The sequence below is a fragment of the Mustela nigripes genome, chromosome 8 (genome assembly GCF_022355385.1).
Source record: "Mustela nigripes isolate SB6536 chromosome 8, MUSNIG.SB6536, whole genome shotgun sequence".
NCBI lineage: Eukaryota > Metazoa > Chordata > Mammalia > Carnivora > Mustelidae > Mustela > Mustela nigripes.
In genome coordinates, this window is record NC_081564.1 from 33,372,077 (window position 1) to 33,385,472 (window position 13,396).

At 43.2% G+C, this 13,396-nt stretch overlaps 1 protein-coding gene across 1 annotated transcript in view; it reads right to left on the reverse strand.

Moving 5' to 3' along the window:
- Window positions 1–400: 400 nt before the first annotated feature.
- The window catches only part of RAB31 (RAB31, member RAS oncogene family), a 126,918-nt gene continuing 113,922 nt past the window's right edge, over window positions 401–13,396 (reverse strand). Inside the window, exon 7 of the mRNA XM_059409182.1 lies at window positions 401–3,907. Coding sequence (XP_059265165.1) covers window positions 3,810–3,907 — 98 coding nt within the window. The 3' untranslated portion in view covers window positions 401–3,809. The remainder of the gene's footprint in view (window positions 3,908–13,396) is intronic.

The following is a 13,396-nucleotide window of genomic DNA, read 5'->3' on the forward strand; positions in this document are numbered from 1 at the left end:
TTTATTCGCTCATTCAGGCCACAGCTCTGTTGCTCAGGCTGTGCACTGCATAGCTCCTGAGGTTCCATTCACACAGGCCACTAGGAGAGTAGCTCCCTTGAGAGTGGGCAGTATGTACCCCTGCGTGTTTTGAGATACGTCGGTGGTGCACGAGAGATCCTGCATTCGTTTTAATTACCCTATGGTTTTCATCATGTGGCTGTGCCACATTTTATTACTGGTTTCCTTAGGGGAAGGCATTTTGCTTTTGCAAACAGCGCCAGGGAACAGCCCCACATGTATCTCTGTATGTAGTCCGTATGTATAAATATCTCTGGGGGATCACCTTGCTTTATTCTGAGTAACTGTGATTTAAAAAAAAAATGATCCTCTGAACATTATAAGAAAAAGACCAACTTGGTGAAACTTACAATATTTATTAGTACAAATCAGTGTGTGTTAAACCCCAAATAACATACACAATGGGGTGATGTTGAGGGCAGCGCCTTGCTATAGAATACAAGGTGGAAAGGTCCTAATTGTCTGCAGCAGCGTCTTCTATACGTGAGAACTGGGTCCAGCCCAGCCAGAAGCCCTTTATAGAAATACGAGAGAAAGGAACGGTTTTCGCGACAAAGCACGGACATTGGATCCCTGGGTCTGCTTTCAACAAGGATGGCTGAAAAAGTAGACTTGATGCTGAATGGATCTGAATACAGCTCAGAGCCCTTTAGTTTCTAAGCTAGCTTGAAATTCAGCTGGCTGCGAGCATTGCAGCGAGTGGAGTCCCATAAGAGGAGCTCGGCTTCAGCCCTCATACGCCATAGTCCTTGACCATAAAGGAATTGTTCCCATCATCCAAACCTCCCTCGGCCCATGAATTCAGTTCTCCTTGGGGCACAGCCCTTCCGTTGGCTGAAATAGTTTCAGGTCTTCAACCTTCTATAGTCTGCAAAGTAATGTCATCTCAGCACCCTAATGCACCATTTCAAGTATAAAATGGCAAGTCAATTACGTACCGACCTAAAATGCGTGCGTGTGACTCCAGCGCCACCGTAGGGGTTCCCACGGGGAAATGACCCCCAGGAGAACCCAGGCCTACGCTGCACATCACATAGGCACGAGCTAGGCTCAGCCAGTGAAATGCATTACATGTCGGTGTCACAAATACAAAATCCTATTTACACATATACACGTGCGTGGAAAGAAAGAGAACGGAGGGGCAAAAAAGCAAAGGTTGGAAAATAATGGGAAGGATTTACATCACATGAAACTACTTGACATTCTGGAGCAACAGTCATTTCCAGGCCTTTATGTGGTATTATGTGGTTGGAGTTCAACAACGATCAGAACAGCCAGGAGGTAACTGCAAGGCAATATAAAGGAAGGAAGGAAGCTTCCTCGCAGATGAGACCGAAGCGTCTATCTGAAGAGGAGACTCCACGTTTTTATGAATGCATGTGTGCCCAAGTGCTGTGTTCTCTTTTCCCCAGTTGCTCTGAGTAGTGATTATAAACATATTGTCATCTGACTGGCTGGAAGAGTTAAGGCAGTATGGAAAGGTAAAAGAGTGTTTCACAGCCTCAATGAGATCCTGAAATAAGACCTCGGGCTTATTCGCAGGTTGCTCCCAACATGTGATTAGTATCAGCTCTTGCAGGCAAGATGCAGTCACTAAGGACCCCGCCCAGGGCTGGGAACCTTGCGGGGACGTGGCCTGCCCTAGCTGGGCATCCTGAGTGGCTATCTAGAGAGAGGCCCAGGTTCTCAGGGACAGCCGGATGAGGAAAGCTTCCACAATGAGGCTTCATGTCCCTCGCAAAGAGGTCATTCTATTTGCAGCCCCAATTTTTTAACTTTCAGAAGAGGCATGATCATCCCTTGGCCTATAAGCAGCATCATGCTGGCTGCTAGTGAAGTTGACAATGTGGGGAGAACCCTAAAAAAGCCCGGAAAAGACTCTGCCAAGACTTTCCAAATGCCACTTGTTCGAGTTTTTGAGTGTCTTAAAGAGCTAAGAGGCACTCTTGAACCAAAAATAAGTGTTTCTGGCCCGCACATCCTACGATTGTCAGACTATTCTAGCAAGCTGAGTGGAGCAGTGGAGATATCCGATTGACAACATACTCTTGAATTTTTCTAGAAAGAAAAGAACAATCCCTAAATCTGTGATTTCCACCTGTTTTCTTGATCGCAGTCCCCATAAATGAGGGTCAACTTGGCTGTGACTCTCTCAAAGACCCCAGCTTTTCCTTGATAGCCATCTCAGTGTTCCTACCCATCAAGGGCAGGGTGGGCACAGCCTCGAGAGAATCACACTGAGTTACTGGGGTCTTGAGGTCTTTTGTCGGCTCACCATCTCTTCCCAGGCTTTTGTGTTATAGGTTTTCTATTAATGTTTGCTGGGCCTTGAATGTTCCTAGCAAAAAAGGTACCATCTGGCCCTGTTCCCACACTGCCTGATTAACCATTCCTGAGACCAGCCAGTCTTGATAGTTTCCTAGTCCTCACAGGAGGCACAGATCCAAATATCCTTTAGGAATTTCCCCCCAGTATAAGCCCTACTAGGAAACCAACTGCATTTTGATCCCAGGTATTTACGGAAGTTAGAGTGGTAATAAGATTTGGATTTCTAGTGGAAATAGCTTTTATCCCCTTCTGTGTGTTCTTTCCTTTTCCTTCCATTAGATTCAGACACCTTTAATTAATTGAGCAGATGGGGAATCTAGAACGGAAGGTTTTCTGGAAGTCTACATGCAGCTAACAGGCATTCCAGGGTTGGACCTCTGGTGAGCCCTAACGCCAGCTGCCCAAGCTTGGCATCTTCTAAAACACTCTCTTCAGTTTTGCAATTTGCCAGGGGTGGGGGTGGGATGGGGGTGTCTCGAATCTTAAGGTGCCATTGCTTCTTCCGGCTGGTTTTCCTGTAACCTACTGATGGATATTAGAAGTTTGCCCTATGATTTAGATTCATACACCCTCCGGTTAATTTTGCCCCTAGATATGACACCATGACATACTGTCTTAGTAAAACCCTACTCTGTGAATTAACCTTCTGTAAGAGAGTGGGAATTTATAACTCTGGAGATGATGTATCCCAGGCAGTTTCTGGAAAAATATTTATACCCTACATCTGTCACCATTTATACAGTAACTACTCAAATGACTCTTTCAAACTGGGCCTCCCAAGCCCCAAATTGCATGAAATATTTTAGTCAGATCTGGTTTGTTTGTTTATATATGACCAAAATGTAGAAAAACAGGCATCAAGTAGAAGTCAAAGATGTAGACAACAGTTTCTAATACATCTTTCTCTGCTTTTCATAATGGCTCAAGTGTCTAGCTTGAGTGATGATTCAATTACACTCCACTGAAAAGTAAATGAAATGAAATGACCCTTTCAGTGAAGGCTGGCCAGGTAACAGAGGCAGTGGCACCGGGTAATTTGCCAGAACTGGGCTGAGGAACCCAGGAAGTCAGAGGGAAAGGCCACCTCAGAATCCCACACACAGATAAGCCAGTGAGACTGCTCTACAAATTGAAAAGTAGCTTAAGGTTTGTAACAACAACAAAAAACTCAACTATACTTATTACCTAACATCTGTTCCCTCTCATGTGCATTTCATGTACCAAAGGCCATTTTGTGACAGTATGGCAGATTTTTCTGGAGTGTTCTAAAAGCCTTTTCCAGGGACATTCCCTGCCCCATCGTGGCAGGTCTTCCAGGATGCCAAGCCAGCATCTCTCTTCTCCCTACGTGGGGTGCCAGGCCGCCGAGAATGGGAGGTCGACTCTGGCTTCTTCAAGCACAGCGGACCATGGCCCCTGGGTCAGCAGCACCGCCGGCCGGCTTGCGTGGTTTGCTTCCCAAGTTTGATTGCTCCGTTGTTTCCATTCTCATGGGGGTCCAAGGGTGGGATCTGGCGACCTGGAACAAAGAGGAGGCCAGTATTGATTTCCTTTTTTCCAGTCGACACCACATATAGACTGTCACCCTGCTTCAACACCTCCACTGAAAGTCTGGGTGATACAGGAAGTGGGAGGGGCCAGGAATGGCTCTTTTCCCTCATCCTTCCCTCCCACCATCCCTCCTTCCTGCCTTGCTCTGAGGCCTGAAGTCAAGCTTCTGTTTGGAAAGTGAAGGTAAAGTAAAAGCAGCTTCCTGACCACAAATTTCTCTGGATTTGGAACCTCACGCTCCTAAGTAAAGGGGAAGTCCCCACCCACCTTTTGTTCATCAGCATCAGTCCAGATACTACCTCCCAAGGGTTGGCACTGGTGCTACCAGTGCCGTGAGCTGCTTCATGGCCTCAGGGCTTCCGTGGTAACCATGAGGACTCATCTTTCTGCTTCTTCAAATAAAGCTATAATCTTCCCAGTAATACCATTTGTGAACAAGTAGCTCCTCATTCCCCATCCTGCCGTGCACGAGTCAGCTTATTTTTTTTTTAATGTAATTTAAAAAATTGTCCTAGAGTCTCCGTAAATAAACACAAAGTACAAATTAAGAAGGCAAGCCTACGGGGTAGAGAAGGGGGAGCTAAAAGGTACATGGTTTCTGAGATGATAGAGATATTCTAAAACTGTGTTGATGAACAGCTCTGTAAATGTACTAAAAACCATGGAATTGGACACTTCAAATGGATGAAATGGACAGTAGGTGAGTTTTATCTCAAAAAAAGCTTTCTTTGGAAAAGGCAGTGGGATCTGGAAGTAACGAATATGTGTTTAGGACCTCACAGTTTTCAAAGATGTTCCCGGGCACTCTCTTCACATAAGGCTGTGAGGTCAGTGTGATGGTTTCTGCTGTCGTCATTTGACTAAGTCTCAGAGAGCTCAGGTCATAGCCTGTAGGTCATGTCCACAGCAAAATGGCACCCGTGGTTCTTGGATTATCTTGATTTTCTGATGGATCCCAAAGCCCATGTCCTTCCCACTGGACCATGTCTGCTCTCTCTGCTGCATTTCTACCCCCCATAAAAAGACATGCAACACTGGCTCTAATATAAAGGTTGTTAAAATCAGCTCATCGGTGTATCAGTTTACTAAGTAACCAGTCATTAGAAATGGAAGGGAAATTAGTTCCAAAAACAAAGACCTTCAGTGCAGGTGGAGGTTACCACCAGACTATACCAATAGTCAAATCATCCCGGGAGAGGTACATCTTCCCCAGGGGCAGAAATAGTTAATGACAAAGGTATGGTACACTGTGTACCTTGGGTGCCATAGGAACTCATCAAAGCTCAGGCATAGAGGTTAAGGTCATTGGCGATTACCCAAAATCCAAAATTAATGGTAGAGCTCTTCATTTGATGATAAAGCAGATGAGAGGGTTATAACAATTTCTGAAGCCACTATTCGGGCCACTATTGGGAAGTGAAAAGCTAAGCAGAGCTGTCACTCATCGTTCTCAAAGCAGTTCAGTCCTGACCCAGAATCAAATGAGAACGGAAGTACAGGTACTTTCCTCTTTTGGACATGCTGCATTTTTTTTATTAGTCATAATTAAAAGGAAGTAAACAAAATGCCTCTTCTTGTCAATCTTAAGCAATGAATAGAGAGGGGAGCTTGGAATGACTACCAGTGCTGATTTATTTAGGTTTCATCTTGCCAATCAAGTTTTACTTACTCCTCCAGAGCAGGGGCTGTGTTTTGGAGGGATGACGGTGTAACACTATATCAGTATTTAAATCTGTAAGACCTCAGGTGTCTCCTGACTGTGTTAGCTGCTCCAACAGGGTCTTTGGCTTTTGCCTCCGAAATGCTCTGGGACAAAATTATAATTCTGATGTGGCCCTAGTTAACAAAGACAAGTACTGTCCACTGATAGGTAGTTTTGACAATTTCAAAATCAACATCCTATACTAACATCCACTTTGTGCTCTTATTGTGGTGTTAGCTCTAGAGTTAGCCAAAGAGTGGGGTGCCTGGGTGGCTCAGTCAGTTAAGCATCTTCCTTTGGCTCAGGTCATGATCCCAGGATTCTGGGATGGAGCCCCACGTCAGGCTCCCTGCTCGGCGGAAAGCCTGCTTCTCCCTTCCGCTCTGCCACTCCACCTGCTTGTGCGCACCCTCTCTCTCAAAAAATAAATAAATAAAATTTTTAAAAAAAGAGTTTGTGGAAGAACATTATGCCTTTCTCCCTCTTATCTGTGACTCATTCTCCATGCTTCATGTGGTAAGATCTTTCCTAGGAAACGTATGCCAAATACACCAAATGCTTCTGCATACAATACACACTGAAGTCACAAAGGTCAAGTGAAAATCTAGAAATCAAGAGGACATGGAAAGCACAATGGGAATGTCAGCAACCCTCCTTGCCGTGCGGTCTCTTCCCTCTTTCCAGCCTCCCATGTATCTCCTCTGTGGACAATAAGGAATACCATATTTAGGTTGCAAGATCCAGTAGACCCAAGTCAGGCCTCGCGAAGACTCCTTTCTTATTTGTTTTAAACTGTTAGCCATGTTTTTGAATCAGTTTTCAAATCTGGCTTCTTGGTGACACCAGATCAGTCCTGTTTCTCTTCAGAATATTCAAAATCTCACTTATTAGAACAATGTGTTTCTCAAAGAGGGAGTTACAGCAGTTTCTTTAGACTTTGTTTTTCTCCTCTAGTACAAGGGTTCTGAGATCTGAGAATCAGTGTTGCAGTTTAGTGAACTTGGACACGCTACTCAGTATCTCTAAGATGGCCTTTCCTCACTGATAAAAAGACTATGAGAAAGTCACCAGACAGCCACTTTGCCATATCATCTGCAGCTCTCACCAAGATGGAAGGAATCATCAATGATGAACAGGTCCTGGGAGTGTCTCAAGTGGAGTTTGCCTGGGGACAAGGGTTCAGGTACTAGGATGGGGACCCATCCTACTCTTCTACAAAGCACAACCTGGGATCCCCACTTCAAAGTGAGGAGAAAGGAAACTCTTCCACTTTAAGGCAGAGGTGGAGGAAGGCCGGTCGTAACAATGAGGCAAGCACCTTTAAACCAGAAGGAAGCCAACAGTGCTGTGAAAACACAACAAGCCCTGATCTTGTGATCTGAGTTATTTGGAACTCACAGAGAGGTTAAGTGTACTTAGACAAAGGAATGGTTCTGGAAAATGGCCAAGGCGTTTTGTACTAAGGCGATCACACAATTGAATCTGTATTAATTACAGAGGCACAGAATAGGACAAATACACACACACACACACACACACACACACACACACACACACAAACATCTGAAAGGCTCTGGGCATTATTTTCTGCAGGTTTCTATTCTTACAAACTATCCCTTGAGTACACAATCTCCATAACAAGTCATCCTGGGGTCGAAATCCAAGGTTAGGGTGTTTATTTTAATAAGGTTGGGATTGTGTAAGATTCTGCTTGGGAAAAGTTAAAGGACTTTTTTTTTTTGAAATTCAGTTTTCCTCAAAGTTGACAGCCTTGAGAAAAAGCAGGTTTTATAAATGATGCCTTGGGAATGCAATATGTGAAAAAAAAAATTCCAAGCCTATAAATTTGATCATGGCTCTGGACCGAGGGCTGTCGTGCTTCCACACACAACAAAAATAAAACAGCAAGCTTGGCTGCAGCTGTTCTTTTTCCTTGTGTGGAGGATGGGCCATTCCCCGTGTGAGCCTGGAGGCCTCCCTGAGATTTCTACTGTTCGGACTCCTCTCCCCTTTCCCTGCAGGTCTGGATTTACTCGGCTCAGCTACCTTCCGTTGGGCATCAGAAGCGTGGTAGTTACTGTGTAACTTTATTTCTTGATCCCGATTTTCTGAACCATCCCAATTAGTAAACTGACCAATAGGACTTGGCAGTATTTACTCCTGATAATGGCCTTTAAGCTTCTTCATTTGCGGGTAGGGGAGGTTTTCTGTGGAACACGGCAGTGGCTCACAATCAGGGAACACTGCCCTTAGAGTACAGAACAGGAGTGGGGACAGGAGGCCGGGCATGCCACTTGAGTCATTCCCTGAACTGTCCTTTCGCTGCTGTAGAGGAGATAATACTGGAATTAGTAGATGACCTTGAACATTAGAGTCTAGACCTGAGAAATGAGCTAGCATTCCTTTTGGGACCAGAATGGCTTAGGAGACACAGAATGAATGATGCTACGAGGCCTGCAGGAAGTCCATCAGGGACAAGGAAAGCCTTGATCTGGATGGACGCCAGGAAGAGAAGCAGAAAACAAAGATGGGAAGGACTATGGAAGACACCTGACAGAAAGACAGATAAAGCAAAGAGAGGGACAAAGAAAAGCAAAGATCAAAGCCTAGGTTGCTGAAGGCATGGTGATGCCCACGGAGAGGAAAGAATGGGGAGGTCACCACGGGCTGTTAGTCCCAAATGCCAGAGGTCTTCAATATGGACGGGCTCAAGTTACTCTAAAATCATTACTGAACCTTACTGTTCAAGGGCATCTCTTTCATTTTTCTTTTTAAATGAATAGGCTTTATTTATTTATCTATTTATGGAGCAGTTGTAGGTTTACAGAAAAAGTTGAGCACAAAGTACAGAGAGCTCCTAATATCCTCATCCCCAACATCCCCTGTTTTAATGACTAGCACAGCTGTGGAAGATTCATTACGAGTGATAAGCCATCATCGATTATTATGAACAGAAGTCCTTAGTTTATATTAGGGCTCATTCTTGGGTGTTGTATATCATTTGGATTTTGATAAAATGTATAATATTAGGCATCCTCCATTACAACACCATACAGAAGAGTTTCACTGCCCTAAAAATCCTCTGTGCTCCCCGATTCATCCCTCCCTCCTTCCTACGATGAGCCTCTGGTGACCACTGACTTTTCCACCATCCCTCTAAATTTGCCTTTTCTAGAATGTCTCATAGTTGGGATCATATAATGTAACATAGTCTTTTTTGATTGGCTTCTTTCGCTTAGCAATACACATTTAATGTTATACTATGTCCTTTCATGGCCTGACAGCTCATTTCTTTTTATTGTTGTATAATATTCCCTTGAATGGATATGTCCCTTTCATTTTTCTATTTTAACATTTAAAAATTATAAGACACAAAAAACACTCGCCATAAGGGGAAAATCTAACAAGACAGATTTCTTCAAAATTAAGAACTTCTGCTCTTCAAAAGACATTGTCAAGAAAATGAAAAGGCAAGTCACAGCCTGAGAGAAAATACTCGAAAAAAACAAATATCTGATAAAAACACATGTATCCAGAATATATAAAAAATTTGATAATACGAAAGCAAACAACTCAACACAAAACAGGCAAAATTTGAAACAACATTTTGCCAAATGAGACACAGGAATTGCACATAAGCATATAAAAAAGCAGACATTATTAGTCACCAGGAAGATGAACATTAAAATTACAAGGAGATACCACCAAAACCCCATCTGAATGACTGCAATTTTATCAACTGACCAAAACAAGTGCTGACGAGGATGTGAAGCTACTAGAGTTCTCCCACATTTGTGACAGCAATATAAAATGCCGAAAACACTTTGGAAAACTATTTGCAGTCCCTTAAAACGTTAAACATTACCAAGTAGATAAGCCAGCCATTCCACGCCGAGGTAGTTATCCACACAGACTCGTATGTGAATGTTCACAGCAAACTTACTTATAATTGCCAAAAGCTGAAAACACCCCAAATGTTAAGTGAACGAATTAACACATTTTTCCTTATGCACTGAAATACTACTGAGCCACCCGGGAACCCACCCAGCAAAGTCCATACTGTGTTAGGCAACAGACTGATCTCATTTCTTGAATAAAGAAATTACGTGAGGGAACAAAGGGAGCAAGATGGAGAGGGACTCTCTGGCTTAGGAGAGGCTTAAGAGACATATCCACTGATCACTGTGTGCAGAATTCATTTGCATCCTGATTCAAACGGTAAAACGCAAACAGAGAAACCATTTAGGGCAAACGAGACATTTGGAAATTTGAACACTGACTATTTGGTGATATTGATAGGATAACAGCATTATTATTACTAAAGTAATAATGAAATTGTTGCTACATAAAAAACATTACATTCTTTTTTAATTGGGTTGTATTTTATTAACATATAATGTAAAAAAGCTACACTCTGAAAACATTTACAGATGAAATCATGTCTGGAATTCCCTTCGAAATGATTCTGGTGGGGGGTGAGGGGGAGTGCGGCATAGAGATGAAACAGCCTGTTTATGTGTGCGTGCTGGTTCTCTGGGTTATTTGGTTTACTGGTGTGCATTTTTAAAATTTTCCAAAATAAAGCCTGTTTTTGTTTTTTAGTTCCCTGGAACTTCACCACCACGAAACAACCACTGTTAACATTCTAAGTGTATTATGTATCCTTCCAACCTTCGCCCGGAAGAATGTATTATTTGCCAATATATATTATATGGTGCATATTTTTACAAAATCAAGATACTCTACAAACCAGTCCGTAACTCCTGTTTCACAGTCAGCCATTTACCTTTCCACGTCAGGAATACAGATTTACATCATTGTTTTTAAACACTAGTTTATAGTGGTGAGAGCATGGCTTTTTTAAAAAACCATTTCCCAACTTTTGGACCATTAAGTCATTTCCTGTTTTTTTCTTGTTTTGTTTTGTTTTTTGTTTTTACTATCATGAATAACGTTACCATAAGCTGCCATAGGCAATGGGCAGTGAGACAGACTAGAAATTCCAGAGCGTCCTGCCAGGCTTCTAATACAGGCTACTCACTTACCAGCTCTGTGACCTAGACAAACCTCTTCATGCGTCAGCTTCCCCTTATGTAAAATAGGGATGATAACGGTGCTTATTTCTCAGCAAAAAATGGTGCACAAAATGAGTTAATAAACCTTTAAGCAATTGCAACAATGGGACAGAATGAGAGCTGTGCTGTGTGCTAAACATTCCTGCTACATTTTGCACACCCGATCAATTTCTGCTTTGGAACCATTGGGATAAAAGATACGTAGGTTTAGGGCTTTTTTTTTTTTTTTTTTTTAAGATTTTTATTTATTTATTTGACAGAGAGAAATTACAAGTACACTGAGAGGCAGGCAGAGAGAGAGAAGGAAGCAGGCTCCCTGCTGAGCAGAGAGCCTGATGCGGGACTCGATCCCAGGACCCTGAGATCATGACCCGAGCCGAAGGCAGCGGCTCAACCCACTGAGCCACCCAGGCGCCCGGTTTAGGGCTTTTGATATCCCACTTGTACCTATTCTGAAAATGACATTATTTCATGGACATCCTTTTTATTGTAGTCCCTAAATTAACTTTTTCAGTGTCAGAAAGTAGACAGGCTTTGTCTTTGTCCTTCCTGTCCCTTGGTGGCTTAGCTAAACCTACTTTCATTTGACAGCTAACTGCACTACTATAAAATTTGCAAACACTTCGTTTTGTTTCTAAATCTTCTCCAAACAAAAAGTAACTACTGGAGAATTGTCAAAATCCAGGGCACTTAACAAAGCTAACACTGTGCAAAGAATTATAAAACAAGAGCTGATCCCTGCCCACAAGTCGTAACTTTCTGCCTGTCGTAGGAACACTCTAGTCTAATTTTTCCAAACCAATACGCTTGTACCTAATTATACTCACTTGAAAAAATATCTCTCACCTTGTTCCCAAACTACCAACAAACAAAAAAACCTAGTTTAATGTCCACAGTGTCTCCAGATGTGATTTTCAGAAGAAAGCCCTGTATTCTCTTCTCCATAGTCAGCATTCAAATTAACTGGAACAAAAGCACAGCTGTCTGGCAGAGGTCCCACCCCAAAACAGACTTTTTTCTGGTAAGCCTGCAGCTCCATTTCTTTTTGCTCTTAGGGAGAGGTTTTTAAAAAAAACCCAAACGGTATTTAAGTTGGAAAATTAAAATCCACAAACCCAAACCTGTGCTTCTCACACTCCAGAATGCAGTCTGGTAGGTTCCCTTCAGATGCAGCCCCAAGATAGCCTTCATGGGCCAGGAAAGGGGACCTAGAGAACGAGGATTGGCTTGTACCACTCTCTCCCTCGGTCCCCACGCCCTGCCTGTTTCCTGTGTTCCTGATTCCACTTCCAAAAGATTTCTGAAATTCACGTCCACGTTCCTCCACCCCATCCCACCCTCCCTCCTTCTGCACGAGAGCAACAGCGCCCTGCCTGGGGAGCGACATCCCCCCACCTGTCACTATCCCCATGGTCCTGTTCTTTTGCTTCAAAGCATTTATAACAATGTGTAATTATACATGCACAGTCTACTCTGTGCCGATAGGCTGTCTCCGGCCTTGACGGCCAGCTTTGTTCATCTTGGTGTCCTCGGTGTCTAGCAAGGCACCTGACCCACAGATGAGTACAGGATGTGTTTATTAAACACATGTATGAAGAGGTGCCAGGCCTGTCCAATGGACTGGGATCATCCATCATTAAGTTCCCATAGTAGGACAGCTGCATTTCTCTTGATCTAGCAGTCACACTGAAATATTGCCTCTGGCACATTATTAGGGAGGATGAAGATCCAAACTCAAAAATCTGAATTCAGCCCTATCCTATTTACTCATCTTAGCATTACAGAGAATATGACAGTAAGATCTGCTCACAGAGACCTTGTTGTAGGTATACACCTAAAGCATCTGGAGAACCATTTGAAGTATTCATTTAACATGTTCATTTAATTTCATCATTTAAATGTGTTCAAATGTCAGAATGATGGGGAAGCCATAAGGAACCTTGGGAGCCACCCAAAGAGTTGGGGCCAATGACATTTCCATAAGGAAAAAGATAGGAACTGCACCCTTCAAGGAATTGTGATTGGCCGGGAGGAAGGAGGAGAATCACATTCAGGGTCTGAGACAGCAGATGTGTGATGGAGGAGGTAAAGAAGAAGCGTGATGGGGAGCAGACACGAGACCTCCGAACCCCACCTGCCAAGACCAGAGTCCAGCAGAGAGAGGAGTTTCACAAGGAAAACTATCAGGAGTTTGGTTTTGATATGTAACACCATCAAGAGCAAATAGCAACAGAGTATCTTTGCGCTTTCATACACTAGTCCAAATGCTCAAATGTATCAAAATTTTCTTGGCCAAGAATAGTTCTTTATCTTTCAGCTCAAGGAGGAAAGCATCAATGTTCCAAATAAAGGTATAAGATCTCAAGAAAGAGAAAGGAACAACCTTGGGGAGAAATGCATGGAGGAGAACGAGCCATAGACAGCGGGGAAAAGGAGCTCCAAAACCAGGATTGGGAAAAGGGTACGTGGAGGAATGCCAACTAGAGGACACCACATGAGGACAGGCTGTGCCCAGCTCCCCACCCCCCAAAACAGGGCAGTACCCAAATCCTTTACAAGGTAGCTTCAGCCTTCACAAACAGATAATAGTTGCTAAACAATTTCCAGTTCATAAGTACATTAACTCATGCCTAGGAAACATGGTTGTCTCTTTCTGGTTTATGAACACTCTGGGAATATA